The sequence below is a fragment of the Astatotilapia calliptera genome, chromosome 3, assembly GCF_900246225.1.
Source record: "Astatotilapia calliptera chromosome 3, fAstCal1.2, whole genome shotgun sequence".
Classification (NCBI taxonomy): domain Eukaryota; kingdom Metazoa; phylum Chordata; class Actinopteri; order Cichliformes; family Cichlidae; genus Astatotilapia; species Astatotilapia calliptera.
The window spans coordinates 31,368,347-31,390,066 of NC_039304.1; the positions used below are offsets into that span (position 1 = coordinate 31,368,347).

Below are 21,720 nucleotides of genomic sequence, written 5' to 3' on the forward strand. Positions count from 1 at the left end.
TCTGCTGTTTCACAGTTTATCACTGTCTTTCACAACCTTGATTTCTGCAAAAATTTAAACAACAAAATGTTTAAAAACAACACATACAATGGTTTTCAAATCTCATTAACACATATGTGCTTCACAGCATACAGTCCTCAAATGCAGGTTAAAGCATGCTCATTAAAAGAAGGAGCCATGTGTAAACATGTCATCCCACTTGTAATGGGCTGTGAGGCAAAGTGGAAAAAATGTTCTGCTGTCAGATGAGTCAAATCTGAAATAGATAATTTGTCCTTCTGAATAAAGAAGACAAGGACCATCTGCCTTGTTATCAGCACTCAGTTCAAAAGCCTGACAGTATGGAGGTGCATTAGTGCCCATGGAATTGGCAGCTTGCACATCTGGAAAGGCACCATTGTCATTAAGGCATATACAGGTTTTGGAGAAACATGTTAAAAAAAGAGGGGATTCTCACAGTGGTAAACATCAAAATTAGTATCAGTGTCAGAGCTACCATAGGGCGAGTGGTAGCGTTCACCCTCGACAATTTGCCACTCTCTTGCAAGGCCAGAATAAAACCACTCTACCAAAAAACAATAAATAGAATAAATAGATTCAGGCTCTGTTTGATTAAGCTCAACATACTGTCTCAGAAGAATCAGTGGGATCTGAAACTCAGTTTATTTGAACTGCATCAGTTTAATCCCATTGAGCAGAAATGACAGCAAAACATGTTGTTTTTCAAAATAAAATAAAAAAAATTAAAGAAAGCTGTATTTCTGTTATGTCACTAGTCTCTCTTCCTAATCTTCCCTCCTGTTTTTCTCTGTGAGTGTGATGGAGCAACACTGTGTTGGTATGTCATCTGACTGTAAATGTACAAATATTAATGGTTTGCCCCACATATCCTCCTGAGAACCAGCCTATTAATGTATGAGTTGTTTTGTTTGCTTTGGTTGCATGTTTGCATGTGTGATAGCAGCAGGTAGCAGGAGAGTGTGGTTGCAATCTGACTTAAGGGGTCAGATCAGGCAAAGAAAACCTCTTTTAAAGGGATGCAAAGGATGTAGCAGACTGTTAACTTCTCACTGTGCTGTCTTCGCCCAGCTGTTTTAGAACTAGGTGCAGCTGCACGGTGTGTACTGACCGTGAAACAAAACTGAAAGAGGAATCTGATGCACTCCCTGCTTTCAGCATACAGTGCAGGATATCAGGGCACGTCAGAACAACAAATTTCTATTACATGGGGGAAGCCAACAGCAAAGCAGCAGCAGTTTGAAGGTGTTTCACACCTGACAGACTAACACTTCTGTCTTTGTATGTTTGTGAGTTATATCTTTTTCTTAAATCTGGTGGAGTGACTGAAAAGCTCAGGTAACAATGCTTTGGGTTCTTTCTTGCTCACTCATTATGTTTTGTCTGAGAGACATTATGTAAGATAGAACCAAAGCAAAACCCTTCTAGCCTCTATTTGCTCTATTACACAGACAGAAAGATAAGGTTTTGCTAACATCATTTCAATTCACCAGTCAAAGCTTAATGCACTCTGAGCTCAAATGAGAAGAGTTGAAAATAAATTAGGAATAACATCAATACTTTGTTTTTAAGTAATAGTGTTTTTAAGATAATCTTGGGGCTTCGGCCATTTATTTTTCTGCTAATTTATTTGCCACAGCATATTTTATAAACGCCCAGTTGATCAGCAAAGTTTAAATCAAGTCTGATATTGAGAGAGAAATAGAATCTGTAATACCTGCAGCACGTTCTAATCGCTCTAATAGAATATTATGGTCGACAGTATCGAACGCAGCACTGAGGTTTAGCAGGACAATCACAGATCACGCAGAGATGTTTCCAAGTTTCACACAATACTTTTATTTCCCATTACTCTTATAGATGCATCTGGAGATCAGCACACTGCAGTCCTATTCTAAAGGCTGATCTAAAGAATTCCACACAAGTCATAACCTCTGATCTCCTCCCCCTACAGTAAAACACACATAGGAAAAACACTGGTACAGTGGCCAGGGGTGCTGACACCCTGTCCCCCATCTCCTTTTAAGATAGTGTGCGTTTGCCCTTTGTCTGCCCCTCACCCTCAGTAAGTGTTGTGTCCTGCCCTGCCCTTGGGGTAGGGGTTGATTGCCCTCCTGCCTTGCACCCCAATTCTTTTTTCCCATTCCAGGCCTGTTTTCTATTTTGTATTCTTACCCCCATTAACCGCCATATTATAAACTAGGGCTGGGCGATATGACCCAAAATTCATATCTCGATATTTTTTACCTGGACGGTGATATAAGATATATATCTCGATATTTATTTTTTTTAAGCCATAAAGTAAGAACAAAAAGAGAGTTCTTAGTCAAAGCTGTGTCCCAGATGTCACACAGGCACTTTTATTAACATAGAGCATAGATGTACATAAGATTTACTCAAAAATAAATTATGAGCATTTATTAAATAATAATGCTCCATAAATAAAAGAAAACAATGTGTTTTTTGTGCATAACAAAAAGCTCACAATTGTGCAGTCAAAATGTAAACTAACAGATGCTGAGCGTAATAACAAAGAGACAGATTTCACAGCTGCTCTGTTCCCAACTTCTACTGTGTGACTGACAGCATTGAGTTTGAAATCCTCTTCGTAACCACGTCTCTTAACAGGTGCCATTTATAGTCCTTATACATAGTAGGGTAATATTACGTTGAAGCACAGTACGTATCACTCCGCGAAGGCTCCTCGGTAGCCGTAATGCTCTGACAATCCATCAGCGGTGCAGCACCGTAGCTTACCAAAGTCGTACTAAAACATTTTTTGACAGATTGCTGAGCGCTGTGTACCACATAAAATCGGTTCGCGGCCATCAAGCACAAACAGAATTCATACATAAGGCGCGCTGTCAACTTTTGAGAAAATGAAAGGATTTTAGGCTGTGCAGCACCTCTGGGCTGCATGGCGTTAGCGTGGTTAGCTCGTTAGCGTGGTTAGCTAGCTAACACGTTGACGACGTCCAGCCCCACGCACGGGGCGATGTGCAGTAACTCGTTAACGGAGATTTGCCGTGTCCATCTTGTCGCTTCCTGCAGGTGAAGTGATGGGGGAGGGGGGGGGAGCTGTGTTCAGTGAAGGAGGGGCGAGGCCGAGTAACATTGCGTAAAGACAAAAGTGGACGAAAGAGAGGCAAACTTGCGGCTCCACAAGTATAATTATAACGTAACATAGACTATATCGATATAAAGGATATTGTCACACCTTATATCTCATATAAAAAAATTTATCGATATTTTTTAAAAACTTGATATATCGCCCAGCCCTATTATAACCCCAACCCCCACCCCCCCCACCCCAATATTCAACTGTAAATACAGTGTGGTATGTTTCACTAAAAGCCTTTTCCGCAGCAGGCATTTTGGCTTGTCACTGTGGAAAATGCACCACCGCATTTTATGTATGTATTATTCACACTCTCCAAAGATCTCAACGTCTAACACATTCATGCCATTGAAAAGCCGGGTGATTGTATCTCAGGAAGTTGGAGGAAAAGCAGACAATTCTAAAGGTAGCGGAGCCTTTTGTCTCTTCAACCACTGTAAGAGATAGCAAGGGAGTGTGAAGACCAAAGGTGTGAAAACAGCTGCGTACTGCCTTTTGTTTCTGTAGGAAGTATTTAAACTCAGGGCCATTCTGGGCTCAAGCAGAGACTCTGCCAATCAACTGCCCCAGCAATGTTGGCTTCTCTGACCAAGCTTGGGTTTTTGTTCTTTTCTGATGAAAGAATATTAGCTACTGCTCACCATTTGTCTGCAGGCTTTATTAAATAGAAACTTCCACAACAGTGTAAGCGCCTCTGGTCTGTTCAGGTGGCGTGTTCAGAAAACCTTTTTCTTGGCAGCCATTTTTATTTCCCATGAAATGAAACTACTAAAGGAATTAAAGTGTCTCGTTGTGGGAGATGATCCTGTTATATCTCAGAAGTCAGGTTGTAATGTTGATGTGTGCACTTGGTGTAGGAAATGAATTAATATTTAGGGTTGCATAATCCTGATTAGGCAACATAGAAAAAAATGTCACGGTTGTTCAGAAACTTGTAGCAGCAAGTGGAAAATGTATTTATTTTTTAAATAACTTCCTTTCTTGGCATGTGAAATGGGATGTCTTTTATTCATCTTGCCACATTTCATTATGTTTTGCTTCCAAGGAGCCAGACTGTATTAACATTTTTAAGTGCTCTTAAGCAATAGTTTTCCACACTTTCTGAAGGTCTTTCAAAGTTCTGCTTTGGACATTGGCTTCTTTCACACTCATTTTCAGTCCAGTCTTTGTACCTGACCATTTTCAGAGGTGTTTTAAACATTTGCTAAGTCACTTAAGACCAGAGATGGGCAGTAAGGCATTACTGTAACGCGTTACTGTAATCTGATTACTTTTTTCAAGTAACGAGTAAAGTAAGGGATTATTAACCGTGATTTTTTTTGCGAGAATGTGTCATGACAGTGACGTAAGCGAGTGCGACATTCGTGACAACAGCTGTGTGCAGATCAACAATGGATAATATATCGAGTGCGGGAGAGAGTATGAGCGTGCAGCGTTTAAAGCGTGGAAGTACTGACCTTACTTTGAGTTTGATTCCATAAAAAGTGACAAAAACATTAGTGTCTGGTGTGTGTGGGAGAAAAAATCTTTTTACAGCGAAAAAAAACCCTGAACTTCCGAGCAAGCACCGAGTGCGCAATGACGTAATGGGAAATTCACAGAGAAACTCGCGGATTCTTCAACTGACCGCGGCACACCTGCACCAGGGTAAACCTCCGCCTACCCCACTCCTGCTTTACAGGTGAAAATAGAGCAACAGGACAGCTAGTCTTTGATTTTATTTATTTTCTGCTGTGTTTTACTTGCATCTATTTGAAAGAGTGAGTGTAAACACAAAAAACTATTTTATTTTATGTGCTGGAATGTGCAGAAAATAGGTTTTAAATGTTAAACAAATTTCTTCCAGTCAGAGAATGTTGCATATAATTTAATTTTTTGCTTGATGCATAAAGTTAAAAGACTAAAACTAATAAAACAAGTTTTAAAAACAGACGTTTCCATTTGATTACATTTTGTATGATGGATTATGTATCGCTTTATCACCTATTCAGGTTGTAAATCGTGTTTTTTACAAAGTAACTAAGTAACTAATTACTAATAAGTAATCAGTAAAGTAACGGGATTACTCTTTGGGGGAAGTAATCAGTAATTAGTTACTGATTACTTTTTTCAATTAACTTGACCAACACTGCTTAAGACTGATCTATGAATTATTCACGCATGAAAAAAATTCACTCATAACAGACAGGTTAAAAGACCCATTTTAAAATAGGAACTTTTTCACAAAAATATATTTTCTTATATAATTTCTTTACAATCTGGAAAAAACTAACAAAGCTAAAGATAAAACTGTTTCCAGATATAAAACTGTGTTTTTGCACCAATAAGGTAATTCCCAAAGAGCTTTTAGCTGAACACTTATACATACAGTGTGTCCTTAAAAATTTAGGAAAGTAGGAAACCTACAAACTAAAAACTAGGAAAACACATCTGACACAGGACCTAAGAGATACATCTGGAACTTCAGCTGATCTATCTACTGCTTACTAAAGCCTCATCAGAAATGGTCTCAGGGGAAGGGTGACTGTCAGGATGCCATTCTTAAGAAAGGGAAATGCGGAGGAAAGGCTGAGGTATGCCAGATTACACAAGAACTGGACTGGAAGTCAGTTGCAGTGAGTCTTATGGAGTGGTGCTTACTTTTAAAATTATCAATAATACTGCACCAACCTATCTTAAGGAACTTTTAAACCCTTATGTCCCTGCCAGGGCTTTAAGGTCATCCTCGCAGTTATTGTTAGTTCAGCCCAGATCTCGGTTGAAATCTAGAGGCGATCGATCGTTTGCCTTTGCTGCACCTGAGTTATGGAACAGCCTCCCGATTGGCATTCGGGAGTCTGATTCTATTTTTTCTTTTAAAGCACGCCTTAAAACTTATCTTTTTGAACTTGCCTTCTCTACCCGTTAAATGCTGACTGTTAACTGCGACCTATTGCATTAACTTTTTACTATTCCTTCATTCTTGGTGTTCTCTATCACTGGCACTGGGTCTGCTATAATGTGAATCCAAACTTGAAATTTTTTTTGTTCAGCCCGTCATCAATGTATCCACAGGAGATCAGGAGAGAGGTATAACAGTCGTCATTTACAGCTATCTGTAAAACACAGCGGAGGTTCTCTCGTGGTTTGCGACTCCATTTCAGCCTGTGGTCATACTCAATATTGTCAATTAAATAAACCCTGTGTTTGCCTTATTCTGTATTTTCATGTATGTTTATATTTTATTCAATAAATATCTGTATGCAATTTCCAATTTTTCTTGTGACAAATTGAGAATAGAACAGTAAAATTAGCTGCTTGGTTTTGGATCACAGCTGATCCTTGTTCTGCTTCAGAAAAGTAAACCGGTCTTGCATCTGCTGATTTGAGTGCAATTCAAACTTAACACAAGATCTCCCCAAGGGAATACCTCTTTAGCTGCAGTCCAAAAGGTCAAGTTGGAGTCTGTCTAGTCGTAAGATGAGATCTTCCCTGTGAAAGCAACTGCACAATATTGAGGATTTCCACAACCAGCTGCCAGAGAAGCATGAGATGGTAGAGGCCAAGGCTAGCTGGTTGAAGCTTTTAGAATAAGAGAGGGGTTTGTCCACTAGTAAATTGATCATAATTGGCATTGTTCTTTCTTACAGATAGAAATTGAAATACTTTGTCAGACATACTTAGGTGGGTCTCATTGAAAGAAAGACTAAATAAATGTATTCTCTATTAGGGCTGCTCAATTAATCGAATTTTAATCACGATTACGATCTGGGCTTTCAACGATCATTAAAAATGACAGAGCCGATTATTAGCCCCTCCCTCATTTATCCGCGACACCTTAAAGGCCGGTCCGTGAAAATATTGTCGGGCATAAACTGGTCCATGGCACAAAAAAGGTTGGAGACCGCTGATTAAGAGCACCCGAGGGAAGCTCGGAAAGCTAAGCAGAAGTTATTTGGAGAGGAGAGTGACTGCCGTTGGTTGAAAAGAGAGGTTAAAAAAAAACTTCAGTGGTGTTGCACACTATTTTATATTATTTTTTAAAGTCATTGTTAACCCTTTAAAGCCGGTCAGAGCAGCACGCTCCGTGTTGTGTAACTATTTTTAAATCCCTGTAGAACCGGAACCGCCTAAGCTAGCGCAATAATTTGTTTTGCATATGAAACCGGAGGAGTTGTACTTACATCTTATGCCATCAGCTTGTCCTCGGTCACGGTTTCCTTCCACATATAGCTTTGCAAAAATTGCATAAAAAGCTCTTGCAGGAACAAAAACATAATATTCCAGAAACACGCTTTGCCGATCCGATCAGCTGTTCGTAACACTTCCCACAGTGAAACAGACGTCAGCGCGAACTATCACATGTCCGCCATTTCCTGCTCGAAACCGGAAGTGACGTCATTTTCGCGGAAATGTAGTTTTTTACTCGTAGGCCTTAAAAGCCTATACTGGTCATGTTTGACTTTTCTGAATAGTTTCTGGGATGCTTAGAACTCGAATTGTACTGCTGGAAATAGTTTATTTTGATGCACCTGCTGTTTTCTTTGCAAATTTGCATCATAGGATTGTTTTTTTTTTTCGTTTTTCCTGCAGTGTATATAAAAATTGGTGTATCTCCAAAATAAAACTATGAAGACACTCAAAATAAATTTCCTGTGGTGGGAAACTATTTTTTGCAACTTTTTTGTATTTAAAGTTTTGAGGGATAAGCCTCTTAAATTTCTCCGAGTAGAAATATATGTAAAAAAAACAAAACAAAAACGATTTTCAATTTTTTTGTAGTTTATTGCACTTTTTTGCAATTAATGTAGTTACTATGGACTTAATGCACACATATTATTAAAATATGGGCTATAACAGTTGTATAGCAACTTGAAATGCTCCCACAAATGGCACTACAACATGTAAAAAAATAATATAAGCTCTGGCGGACTTGGTTCTATAGTAGGTCTTAAAGGGTTAAATAAATATCGTCAAATAATCGAGATCTCAATTTCAGTGAAAATAATCGTGATTATCATCACCTATCATTTTATGCTTTTGCCTGCTTTGCTTTTTGTCTGTCTTTCTTTTTTTTTTTCCCCAGAAAAGACCTTGACATGATATCAGTGACATCATTTCTATCTTGCAGGACTGAGCAAATCAGGACAAGACCATGCAGATGATGAATTCCATCGATCCAAGAAATTGACGCCCACACCAGTTCAATAACTCCATTTTTAATTTTTCAACTTTTTGTTATTTTTGAGGGATAGTATCTCTTCTTCTGCTCCAGGGCCTCTACAAAGGCCACAACATTGAGAGCTTCCAGGGATCTCACTAGTGATTGAGGAGAAGTTACCTTGGAGTTGACTCTTTTGAACGTCCACCTTGCACTGATATAGATAAATGGCACTCTTGTAGTTGCCTGTTGACCTACCACCTTACCAACAATATTCAGCACGCCATCTCCATGTCTAACTGCAGCATCCTCCTTCCTGACTACCCCAGCCCTACATAACCTTCTGGAGGGTGATAAGATCATGTCCCATCCCATGGATAACACCCATGCCTCTGGGAACCAAAGTTCCAACCAGGGGCAGTATGGACTATCGGATGTACATGCAAGTGGGGACCCTAACAGGTCTATGACTCTGGCTGACTCTCAGGACAGTCATTTTACTAGCACGCCTAGAGATGAGTTTCATTCATCAATCACTGAAACAAGCAATCCGATGTCTTCGCTCTCTCAAAGACTCTCTGATGTTGATAGCGGCATGGACTGGTTGCCAAACTACAAAAGTGAAATTGAGGATTCTTCTTCTAAATTCCATGCATCACCGGCTTCTTATAGCAATAAAAGCAGTCATGACAGTAGATTTGCTGCTCTGAGTGAAGGAGAATGTCATATCCAATCCATTCCAGGTTTAGGTGATTATGACTCTCAACTGCCTGACAAACCTGTGGCTGTGGCAGAGTCCAGGTACCCTCAGTACACATCAGAAGAAGCTGCTAACATCCTTTTGCAGTTTGGACTTGAAAAAGAAGACTTGGAATATCTGATTTCTTACCCCGAAGACCAGATCACCCCTAGTAACCTGCCTTTTATCTTACAACAAATACGCAATCAAAGGGGTACAAATGCAGTTCAATCAGAACCAAATCCAGATCTTCAGCCAACCACCAGTATGAGTAGAAGGGACAGGTTAAATACAAAAAGAGGAGAAGAGATGTGGCAGGATAAAATGTCACCTACTGTTCAACCAAGTAAAGTGATTGACTCTGGACACACTGCCAAATATACTGTAGATGAGATTGGGAAGAGCAGTGACAAGAGAGCTAGCAATGGTGGGAGTAGAAGTATGTTGTTGATGGACTGTTATGAGAGTAGCAGCCACAATAGAGAACCACTCCAAAAAAGTATGATAGAAGGGAAAACCAGTACGATGGTTTCACCATTTGACCTGCAGGATACTGTTTCCAGTCTGAGCTCAGTCCAAGTCTGTGTGACTTCTCAAGGCAGTAATGCAGCTCAACAGATCCAACCAAGCCGGTCTTCTCAAGAAATCATCAGCTCTTTTTCTCCACCGAAGAAGGACACAGACTCAAGATTTCCTAAGATGTCTGAGGTCTCCAGGCTAGTTCTCTTTAAAGAACCAGAGACTTATCAGCAGTCAGCCTTAAAAACTCAGCCACCTCTCAGTGTGGTCTGTGTTGTGCATCCCGATAATGATTACATTCACACCAAGGAAGAGAGTACAACTCAAGAACAAGACTCTAAGGTTGCTGAACCGATGAACAAGAAGCAGCATAAGTGGACACAACAACAGCTAAGAAAGCAGAGTAAACAGATCATGAATGCTGCTGCAAAACCAGTTTCTCTACTTTCTTCCCTCCGAAGTACCATAACTATTCCATCTTCCAATAAGCAGTGCTTGGCAAACAGGGAGCTTTCAAAGTCTCTCCCAACAAGGGCCATGAAGCAAGACTATGCTGCAGCTACACCAAAAATCTTTCCACATACCTGTTCTCTGTGTTTACAACAATGTGCTCATATGAAGGTGGGTGGAAGAGTATACTCTGTTTGCCCTTGTTTAGGAGGACAAGTTTTTTAAGATTACGTTATTTTGATTGAGTTTCAATTTCATTTTCTTTTCATTTGGAAGAACTGATGGCTGTTTGTTGAAAAAAAAAATCTATAAATGGTACTTTCAGTTGATTTTAAACATTGTTTCACTGAATCAGTAATATTGACAAAAGTATTCCAGTAAGGTGTGCACCACAAGCTGTAAGCTGTGTACCCATTAACAAAAACAATATGAAATTTTGTAACAATATAAGGAAAGGAACAGTTCATGATCCAAAGTGTCACATTTGACAAACATTGTAGAGGAATTGTGTGGCTACTGGTAGAATGAGGAGAATAGTCTCAGTGACTGCTGATTGAGGTAGCAGATGAATTAATTGTACAGTGCTGTACTCCCCGCTCAATTTTTAGCCAAATGATGCAGAACTGCAAAGATAGTGTTTTCACAGTGCAAATGGATAATGAAATAACTCAAGAATTTCTCAAGGCAAAGAAAATGGGTATTGACAAAAGAGAGAGACACACAAACAATTAGCCATTGAAGGTGCCTGCAGTAAAGGCAGAGCATCTCAAAGAGGGAAACAGTATTTGGGAGTTCGTATGGGTTCAGAACTTTAGGAAGTCATTATCTTTTAAGACTATGTGCATTTGTAAAGTTACTTTTGAGCTTCTGAAAAAGTTTGAGATAAATTAATTAAGTCTGAAAATGAATTGGAATTCAGCCACATCAAATCTAGTGGCATACTGAGGCAAAATGACAAAAATTTAGCAGTTGTCCAAAAACTTATGGACTGAACTGTAGTTACTTCTATGATTATCATCTATCATATTTTTCAAAATGTAATCAAAGTCTTTGTCTATACAAATGTGTGACATGCTTTTTGAGGTTTATTGCTTAGTGCTGTTTCCTTGACAACCTGGATATACGTCCAAGTTAGTGTTGCATAATGTCGCAGGGCATCATAGTGATGAACAAAATTTGACTGTCTAATGCTGCAGTCACACTAGGCAAAACAGTGTTAGGAGACTGCGGTACGACTCAAATTACTTGGGCCATGTTGTATGAATACTATAACAAAGTGGCAATAAGACAGAACTTTTCTGCTACCAGTTTGTGTGTGAATGGGGTCGAATTAGCAATTATATGCCATCTCATTGTAGTAATATGCCAATCAACTGAGATAAATGATAGAAAAATGCTTATCTGTTGCTGTCTATATAAACTGAAATGTACATAAACCTGAATTTACATTAAGAGTTCAGCCAGAACCTCATAATTCTGAAACAGAAGTTTCCTCCACAAACAGATTTAGTTGCTGCAGGGTGGCAATGTAACTCAAAGTAGAGCAGGGCGATATGACCAAAAATATTTATCACGATATACATTTGAAAATTTGCGATAACGATATAACTGACGATATAATTGACACTAGACAAAATACTTTACAACCCCACAACTTTATTAGTGCAAAAAAAAGAGAAAACATCAATGTATTTTCACTTACACAAGCAGCTTTTTTAAGTGCATTAAAGTTATATTTAAAAAAATTACAGTGCAAATGCAAATTCTTGCTGACAGTTTAACCAAAAGGCATTTCCAGTGGAAATTGGCCGACATATCCTCAGCATAACCATGTATAATATCCACAAAACTTAAAAAGTTATACACACACAATACTGTAATATTATGTTGAAGCACAGTACGTATCACTCCGCGAGGCTCCTGCCTACGATAGCCGTAATGCTCCGACAATCCATCAAGCGGTGCGGCTTCGTAGCTTAGCAAAGTCATACTGAAACATCTGACAGATTTTCGAGCACAGTGTACATAAAATTGTTTCGAGGTCAGTAAACACAACCAGAATTCATACATAAGGCACACGGGATTATAAGGGGCACTGTCGATTTTCAGAAAAATCAAAGGATTGATTTTAAGTGTGCTGTATTTCCCAATAAACACGGTAATAACGACGGCCCGCTAGCATGCTCTACCAAAAATAGTGCTTTGTTGTGTATCTAATGGTTGAAAGCCAAACCAGTTCCACACCACTGAAGTTGCATCATTTTTACAAACCTATTCTGGTTCATCTGTTTCATTCAACGATCCGCTTTCGCCCTCATTCTCCGTCGCCGGCACGCTTTCGCTCTTTTCATTCTGCATCGCCGCCATGTGCGTATGTAAACAAAGGCATTGCACATGCGCGTTTTACCCATATTCTATCGCATAGGTGTCAAACTCTGGCCCGCAGCCTAATTACATTTGGCCCACGAAGCCATACCAAATTACTATTAGAGCTGGCCTACTGGTATTATACAGCTAATATATATATTGTTTAGTATTAAGCTTTGCTTGTTCCATATTCAGTTTTTCAGCAAAACGTGTTTGAGTCCATAAGAAAAGATTCATTCTTATATCTAGAGGAATAAATATATTTCAATAAATATTAACGTTAGCCCGCGACTTTGTTCCAGTGTTGAATTTTGGCCCACACTGTATTTGAGTTTGACACCCCTTTTCTATCGCGATATTTCATCTTCTTATCGTTGCCCAACATTACACCGGTATTACCGTGAACAGTGTGATATAGCCCAGCCCTAACTCCAAGTCATATAGGCAACAGCTTTTATGTAGGACTATAACTAGAACAGTTTCCCAACCTTATTGCAAAGAAATGAGTCACAGGCAATTTGTGATCATGGGTCAGTCAATCCATAATAGACTGTAGTTGTTTGTAAACTGGTTACCTTCCATTGGGCAACCTGTGTAATTACATTGTGACTAAAGATGGCCACACAGAGGTTTAGGATATTGCACACTCAACCTATGGGGGAAACCAACTACTTGGACCAAAAAAACAAAATTAAAATCGGTGCAATCACTGGATGGCCAGCAGTGGGGGTTTTTTTCTCCCCTGCTATTTTTACTACTGCATTTTAGTATGACTGAGCCGTAAGGGACTTGAGGCCACAGTTGTGTTTATTTGTGTTTTAAGATGGTAACTGAACTGAAGGCTGGCGGCATTAAAACTGATAACACTACATTTCTTCTTGTTTTCTGTGTCTTAGGATTGGATCTTACACCAGAATACCAGCATTCATACTGAAAACTGCAAACTCCTCCAGATACAGTCAGTCTGTCTTCCTTTTAACTACAAATTTCAAAGATCTTTGTCCTTTTTTTTGATTGATTAGTGAGAATCACAGTTTTTCCAGACCTTGTGGGGTAGACTCGACAGAAACCTCCTGATGTAATTTTATTTTACTACTTCTAGGGTGTGCTATATGTTCCATACCTTAGGTCCTCTAAAGCAGTTTATTTGACAGAATATGAGCCACCCAAAAACATTGTTGATAATCTTTAAGGGTTAATCAGTTCTTTCAGAAACCATTCTTTAGGATACCTCCTGTAGTTGCTTTTGGTTTTTAATCGTTGCTGTTTGAAATAGCTTTTCTAAATTTTATTTTCATCCCACTGGTACCCAGAGTGGGATGGTAGTGTTGTACCATTGTCAAGGTAACAATATTTGTCATCAGGCAAAAACCAATCACAGAAGCTTTGCAGCATTTCCTTTTTATTTGTTTACCCGTTCATTTCTTTATTAATATCCTTTAGTGATGTAGGCACAGAAAACAATCCCATGCCCTCCACATCTGCTGAAACTTCCCAGCATTGTCATCAGAAAACCAGACATGAGAGTTCTCGCTCTCGCTCACACAGCCCACGCCAAAGGCATGGCTCAAATGGAAGAAGGGCTAGCCCTAGTAGCTATTCTTCTCATTCACGTAGCCCTCACAAACACCACCACAGCTCTGAGGGTAGAAGAGAGAAAATCAAGAGTGGATCACGATCCCCACACAGCTCCAGACATACTCACAGGTACTCACTAGTTGGAGACAAACATTAATATCAGCATTTTTACATGTCAGAAATATTGCTAATATCGCTTTCAGCCGTTTTGTCATTTTTAGAAATTTTGAATTTGATTTGTCCTTCCAGCTCACCACGTTATAAAAACCCCAACTCCTACCGTCATCAGTCAGACCTGAGGAGCCATGAGCAATGGTCTGACCCGAGAAGAAGAGATGAGAAACTTAGCAGAGGCCTTAAAAGACAGCCATCAATGGAGAGGTCATCCCCTCAACCAAAGAAATTGAAAAGTACAATGAAGCTACAGGACACTCCAGGTCTGATAAATTGCAAACATTTTGTATTTTATAAGTTAACCAAGTGCACAAGTTGGTTATTCTGTGGTTAATTTACACTTGCTAAACACAAATATATTACTAGTTTATACTGTAAAAGATAGAGGAAACCAGCCTCAACCAGATATTTTTTTTTTGTGTTTTCTTTAAAATTGACTTAATAACAATAAATAACTTGTGTTGTTTTCAATAAAGTGCTTTTGTAGCTCTGTATTTAATCATATTGGTAGTGTACAGTGAAAGGCTGTTTTTTCTGCCATCGTTGTCCCTGCAGATGTTCAGTCTTTGCCCGAACAGCCTGACTTGGAGATGGTGGTGAAAAATTTGGCTCCTGTCTTACTGGATGAGCCATTATCAACTGCTGCCCCTTCATTGTCATCCTGCCGTCCAGCAAGAAGGGAATTGACTTCCAAGACCCCCGAAGCTAAACCTATCTTCCAGAAGAGATGGGCAATTTTCTCTGCAAAACCTAAGGTTGGTGTGTTTGTTTGGTTACAGGCAGTTAACATATGGTAATTTTGTTTATGTGAGTCACTGCTCAATGCCTTGATCAGTAACAATGTGTCAGGAGTTGCTGCTGATTTTGTAAAGGCTGGACACCGATGTGTTCATCTACAACAAATAATATATTTAAAAAACAGCTGGATTCATCCTGTCATGATCACATCTATATTTGGTGTAACTTTGTCTTTTTTCTGTTTTGTTTTGTTTTCATAGTGTGATAAACCTTTACCTCCAACCATGGTGAGGCTGGAAGGGGTTTATGATTCAATTTCATACAATGATGTGGTTGCTGCTGTGGGTTTTTTTGGAAAAACCAAGTCAGTTCTATTGTTGAGGGCCAAACTGCAGGTATGCACAGTTAGAGTAAAAAGAGTGTGTTTGTCTTTTTGCTGTAAAAGTGTACCATTTCATCTTTCCACATTAGCAATAACAAAGTATGTGATAGGTATCAAAGTTTAATTACGTGGGAAGTGGCGGAGCATGGAAAGAGGAAGAAACCCACTAAATGATAAATTTGCAATTGCTTTTATACTGATATTGGAGATGATGGAGTGCCCTTCTACTTTGCTTTTGTTTTGCTACTTGGCATAAAATCTTTATCCTAAACATCTTTGCACTGACGTCATTAACAAGGAACTGCTGTTTGGTCTAGAGTGTCATGCTGAGCAGTCAGTATTCTTAATGAAGCTGGTTAATGACTTGCATGTATAAATCCCAATCAGAATTTAAGAGCCATCTTGAAGTTGTTGAATCTGTTTCAGAATGTGTCAAACAAAACGTTATTGATATTCAACGTAAAGTTACTTCTACAGGTAATCAATAAAGGGTTAAATTTTCTGTGTTGGAATATCGTTTCCTGCTCTGGATCAACATGTGCAAGTTACTGTTGCAGGGCTAAAACAGCAGTTCAGTAACTCACTGGATGTGGCTTTTAAAGGCTTGAGACTTAAGAAAGAAAGTGAATAAACGTAACAATGCCTAATTCTAACTAAAGAAAGCAGATTTCCAAAGACCTTTTAAATTTAGGAATTTGTTAGTGAATACGTTGTGAGCTGATGTTCATAATTGTAGTAAGCAATCATCTTGGATGTTTATATATAGGCAGTCGCGTGTTTTGAGAAGGAGGAAGATGCTGAAAAATTGAGAAAAATGAAGAAACTCAGTGTGAAAGGAGTGCAAGTCGCTGTTGTGAAAGGAAAGGTATTTAACCTCTTCTATCTTTATTTGTCTTTAATTTGAGAGTATGCACAATCAGTAATCAGAGTAATCCAAAATAAATCTTCTTTTTTTTTTTTTAAAAGGATGCTGTTTCTAAGAGACCTCTTCTAACTTGTACAACAGAGCAAAAGAAGCGCCCTCAGCAGTAAGACATGCCTCACATGTACTCCCCCCCCCAATAATTATAAATATTCATCTATACCAGTGGCATTTTGTGTCCTCTGTGAGAGGGGAAAAAATTAATTTGTTTGATTCAATATAATTAGAATTTGCTGTAGTTGCTGTACCTCCTTTTTAACTTGTACCTTATTACAATCAATATTTAGTCCAAAAGTGCTTAAAGTTTATTTTAATCACAGGAAGGAATCAGTATTATTAACTTAGATCACAGTTTGTTTAGCATAAACTCTGCAGGTATAAGAAGGTGCCATCAAAAAGTTATCAGTCTTTAAAAATTACAAATCATACCTCAGCCCTAACAGCACCAGATGGCTGCCCTTCACTGAGCCTGGATCTGTTGAAGGTTTCTTCTTGTTAAAAGGAAGTTCTTCCGTCCCACCGTTGTGTTTTTTTCATTGGGGGGCCATCCAATAGTTGGGGATTTCTTTACTGTTAACTCTGACTTTTAGATGTGGCTCCTTGCAACTTCATACACTTCCCCAAAGTTAAATTTAGGTTTTAATTGTTACTTTTTAAAACACCGGAGTAGTGAAGCAGACACAAAAGCAAGTGGACTGAATGGGACTTCCACTTAGTAATCTGAAATCAGCAGTCCATACACACCTAACAAACAAATTTAAATCAGGTATACTTTATTTTATTTGCTGATTCCCAGAAATGTTTGATCGCAAATCATATGTTTGGATATAAAGCCTTACAAAGGAAGGACTGTCTGACAGAGTTGACCATATCATTCAAAACATTTCCTTGTATTTCTCTATTTTTGTCTCATTTTTTTTCCATTTACATGTTTCCTTCACAGTGAATCTTCCAAGTTTGGTATTATTGCACCTCAAACCACTGAATCCACTTCCACAGGAAGGATTACCTCTCTGTTGGTCTCATTTTCTTCAAAAAAAATGAAAACAGCAAAAAACAGTAATGTGCCTGCAATAAGACGAGTGGAGTTGGTTGAGGCAAAAGAAGCAGCTTCAAAACTTCCATTCAGAAGTTCAGTTCTGCCTCACAATGGTGGCTCTGAAAAAACAGTTGAGTCCAGTGAATGTGAAACCAGTGCTATTGAATCTGTGGTTGCACCTACTGAGTCAGGCCAGGTGGAAACATTTACAAACACGAACGTTACTGAACCAAACAAAGTCACAGAAACCATCTCTCAGCTAAGCTGGTGCTCAGTGGTGGCTTCTGAAGCAGAAACGGGCTCGATTACGGCAGCCCAAGAATCTGCAGTGGTATCTGACGACAAAGACAAGGTTGGTGCAACAACAAGTTTAACATCCAATGAGATGATGCAGCAGGAGGATTTCACCAAAGCCAATGTTGAGGCAACAGACACAGAACCACTGAAGTCTGGAAATACAGGAGACTCCACTGTTACCTCCCTGACTGTTGGGGAGAAGCTGGATGAAATGTACACAAAGTTCACTTCAGCTTGTTCAGGTTTTAGGAAAGCACTAAGACCAAATGTAAGTTTTCTCTAAAGCACTTACATTCATCACTAAGTTTCAAACATGTGCTCCCATTTTACAAATATGTTAGGAGTTGCATCTCGTTCTTTAATACATTGGTTCAATCACATTCACTCTCGTCATTCTTAGATGACACTCAAAGAAAATACCCTAAATAGTGTGAAGTGTAGTAATATACAGGTTATCAACAGGTTTTTAAAGACCTTACAACTTATTATGGGCTATTATTATGGGACTTATCATGGTATTATGGACTTCTGAAAGAAGAGTTATCAGGTTTCTCAAATGAGATCATTTGGACAGCCTAAGAGTTGTCCGCTATATTGGATATGATATAACCACTGAGCACAGATAGTATAAATAAATAAATAAAACATGCTCACAAGGGAAATTTATTCCACTACTACTTTGTGAGTGGTCCCTGGTGAAATCAGCTGCAATGAGTGTGCTGACTCAAAACCTCTTTACAATTTCCCTATAGGTAGCAGATTGGTGCAGTTTGAATGACAGATAGCAGCTTGTTTGCAAACATTTGCTAACTACTAACAGAGTAGTAATAAAACCTAAGAAATTGGAAAGCAAACAATCACCCAATTCGGCGTTTTCTATCCAAAATCTGGCAATCTGCTAATATCAAAAGCTGAAGTCTAGAGTCTAATGTATTACCCCTACATTGTCATACATCAATAAGGCTGACGCCACTGGATGTTTCAGCACCATCAATCCTTAAGCACTGTAATTAATGCCAGTTGCACTATAGATAACGTTAATACTGAGCTTTTTTTTTTTTTAGTCAATTTATCCACCTGTGTTCCAATTAAATGAAAACAGGTGTCATTTAATTCGTATTATGCTTAAATATTTTATAGTCCTCTTAACAATCGCATTATGAAAGGTTCATTGTCTTCTAGAGGGATAGATTTAGATTCACAGACTGACATAGACAGTCTTGTCCAGTACAATCTACCTTATGTACCAATGTAGCTTACATTACGCAGGTAAATTCCAAGTTGGTCCCAGGAGTAACACTCCTTTGACCTTTGAGACACTATTATATCTTTGCAGATGGTTTTTGTAGCACTGGTTACCTCTGTCGTGAAACCTAAAAGCGTTTCCATCCTCTACTCATTACTGCAAACACATTACTCTCATTACACCTACCCCAACTTTATGGTCTATATAATTACGTCACAATATCCCTTCATTACTTACTCAATACGGAGATGGAAAACAACATAAGAACATAACACAGTAAACAATGAAGAGTGTACAAGTAATGTAAAGCTTTTACAAATGGGAGTGATTATTTTTTTTAAACAGACCTGGATTTATGTATTTTTGTACTAATGTAAAAAAAAATTAATATGCCAACTTTTTTAAATCTAAAAATCTAAAATCACCCAAACCATCACTTTTTTTCCAGTTTACAAATAAAGTGTTGTTAATCACCTACCTGCCAAAATATGATGAATATGCTGACTGCTACACAGAAGAGGAGGTTGCCAATCTACTCATCCCATTCGGATTTCAATATTTGGACGAAAACATCTACGTTAGTCCTCAGATGCGCATGGTAGGCACCAGGTTTATTAATGCTCTGCATATACAGACATTCGACAAGTTTTCACAGGAATCCTTTCATATATGAAGTAAACCCTATGATTTAGCAGAAATAACCTGAAGTAGTTACTTTCTCTATGACTATCAGTCTCTCACATTGTTTTGGAAGAATTTTGGCACACTCTTATTTACAACCTTAATACTGTTCATAGAAATTTCATTTATGCACAGCTCTCTTAGAGTCCCTCCACAGCATTTCGATCCGATTAAGGTCTGGGCATTGGCGCTGTCATTGCAATACCGTCTTTTCTTTTCTTTACTTCTACCTGTAAAATCTTTATAAACTTTTACTTTATAGAAATGCTTCCAATTAGTGATATGATTTAATCGAACACTTTTGTTTAGCAGCACCTGAGTGCTACTTGTACTCTTAATTCCTATAAAAGCACCAAGGGTTTACTTAGTTTTTCATAGGACTTGGGAAACTTTCTTTTTTACTTTCACTTCTTTTGGCTGTATCTCTCCTTGTTCCTTTATCAGAGCTTGTAGCTGATTAGAATACTAATTAATGTGTTTTCTAAATTTTCTTTTTAGGCCTTTGTGCTCATGCCTACTGTGCAAGACATGCAAAACATCATCAGAGCCACAAAGAAGATCAGCTTTGTTCTCAATAAGTCTGCACTTCATTTGAAGCCCTTGAGCTACGCCCTTCCAATGAATCCAGTAAGCAGAAGTGTAAAATACTGCTGATTATTATTGCAACATTTAAAAAATGTAATTTTAAAACAAAGCATTTATATAAATTATCCGTGACCTTCATCCCATGGTTTGGTTCTATGGTTCTTATTTAAAGGAAGTTAGACTGAAAGTAATTTTATATCTGTTTTTCAAAGCATTGAGCAGAATCAAATTTCATTAACAAATGTATGGTGTCTATCAGTAGAACTAGGTGTGACCTTTTCAGTCTGGGTTCATGTAGTGCCTGAGCAAAGTTGAGAGTCCGAAAATCTGGTTTAAAAAAAGATATAAATGTAAAAACAGGAGAAGACACCTAATCAACCTAAGAATAAGATTTTTGTCATGCTTTGATAACGTAGGATAATAGCTCAGCCATCTCATTTATAAAAAAAAAAACAAAACAAAACATTGTTTAGGCCATATAGATTTCAATTAATATATTACAATCAGAAAGTAGTATAGAAAGTAATGTCAGTAATATGTTTTATTTCACAATTTAAAATTGTGAAATAAAACAAAATAAATAAAAAAAAATTGTATTTTCAATGCACTGAATCTGAAGTTTGTTCGTTTTTTTACATTAGCTGGATATTTACCATTGCCACCATCTACCTTTGTTTCTTTCAGTTTGGATTTTATAAATCTATCATGAAAAAATTGCCTTATGTAAGTAATATAGTATTAAATTACTCTCTTTTTTTAAATGTGAATTAAAATTACTGCTGGTGGTTTACAATTTATCACATTAAATCTATAAAACCATGGATAAAAGTTTTAGAAGTGGCAGAAATTTTGTTTTTCATACAATTTGTTTAATTTTCAAATAAATAAATAAATACATGTTTACATGCATTTGCATGCATTTGATTTATTTGTCATTAAAAGTTTTTGAAATGTATGAAATACTTTTGATCTTTCTATCACGATATCATGGGAACGTAAAAATATTTTATTTGTGCTAAAACCTTTGGAAACCATCAGCAGTCATGTTTAGTTGGAGAGAAGTAGTACTGATGTATGTGTGTCTCTGGTTAGTTTGAAAATGTACCTTTTCTCGAAGCAGGAGATGACTGATGATGGATCAGCAATAATCTACATCAAGAACATCTCACAAAAGGAAGCCAAGGATCTCAGAAAAGCTTTGAAAAAGATTGATTCTGTGAAAAACTATCTGCCTTTGCTCAACAAGGTATACACACACACACTTACCTACACATTCATGTTTAGGCGAATTCTGTGCATCTTATCTCCAATATTTTTATGTGTTATCCAGGTGTTTGTCGAATTTAATTCAATTTATGATGCTGATCGACTCGGAGTTTGGTACAGCCTCCTCAGACGGGGCTTTTGCCACACGGTGTACAGGTTGAAAATACCACGAATTGAAAGCACATCACAACGTAAGTATTTGTTTTTTATGACAATAAGAAAAATACACATAAGTTGCACTTTGCAAAAGTTGTAACAAATTTAGGTAGCACAGTACAATAAACATAGGTAACATGTGGTTAAATAAAGTTTAGCAAAAATTTAGCTTACTGTTAAAAATAATGTTTTACAAATTTTTATCAGTTATTTTGTGTTTGTGATTCATTTGGGCAAGTATTTTCATTCGTAATGCTCATAATTATTAATTTGTTATATTTTAACCCAAGCCTAATTGAAAGTAA

The 21,720-nt window shown here is 37.9% G+C and overlaps 1 protein-coding gene across 3 annotated transcripts in view; it reads left to right on the forward strand.

The window, feature by feature from the left end:
• Positions 1-21,720, forward strand: part of LOC113019244 (zinc finger protein 638-like) — a 39,468-nt gene that overhangs the window by 5,514 nt on the left and 12,234 nt on the right. The window contains exons 3-16 of one of the 3 annotated variants that reach the window (XM_026162807.1): positions 8,247-10,155; positions 13,248-13,309; positions 13,795-14,058; positions 14,179-14,366; positions 14,659-14,858; positions 15,102-15,236; positions 15,990-16,088; positions 16,190-16,251; positions 17,089-17,749; positions 19,176-19,325; positions 19,907-20,035; positions 20,678-20,716; positions 21,111-21,239; positions 21,324-21,450. In XM_026162807.1, the coding sequence (XP_026018592.1) occupies positions 8,638-10,155; positions 13,248-13,309; positions 13,795-14,058; positions 14,179-14,366; positions 14,659-14,858; positions 15,102-15,236; positions 15,990-16,088; positions 16,190-16,251; positions 17,089-17,749; positions 19,176-19,325; positions 19,907-20,035; positions 20,678-20,716; positions 21,111-21,239; positions 21,324-21,450 (3,763 nt within the window). In that variant the 5' untranslated portion in view covers positions 8,247-8,637. The remainder of the gene's footprint in view (positions 1-8,246; positions 10,156-13,247; positions 13,310-13,794; positions 14,059-14,178; positions 14,367-14,658; positions 14,859-15,101; positions 15,237-15,989; positions 16,089-16,189; positions 16,252-17,088; positions 17,750-19,175; positions 19,326-19,906; positions 20,036-20,677; positions 20,717-21,110; positions 21,240-21,323; positions 21,451-21,720) is intronic. The other 2 variants (XM_026162808.1, XM_026162809.1) reach the window with 2 other exon arrangements.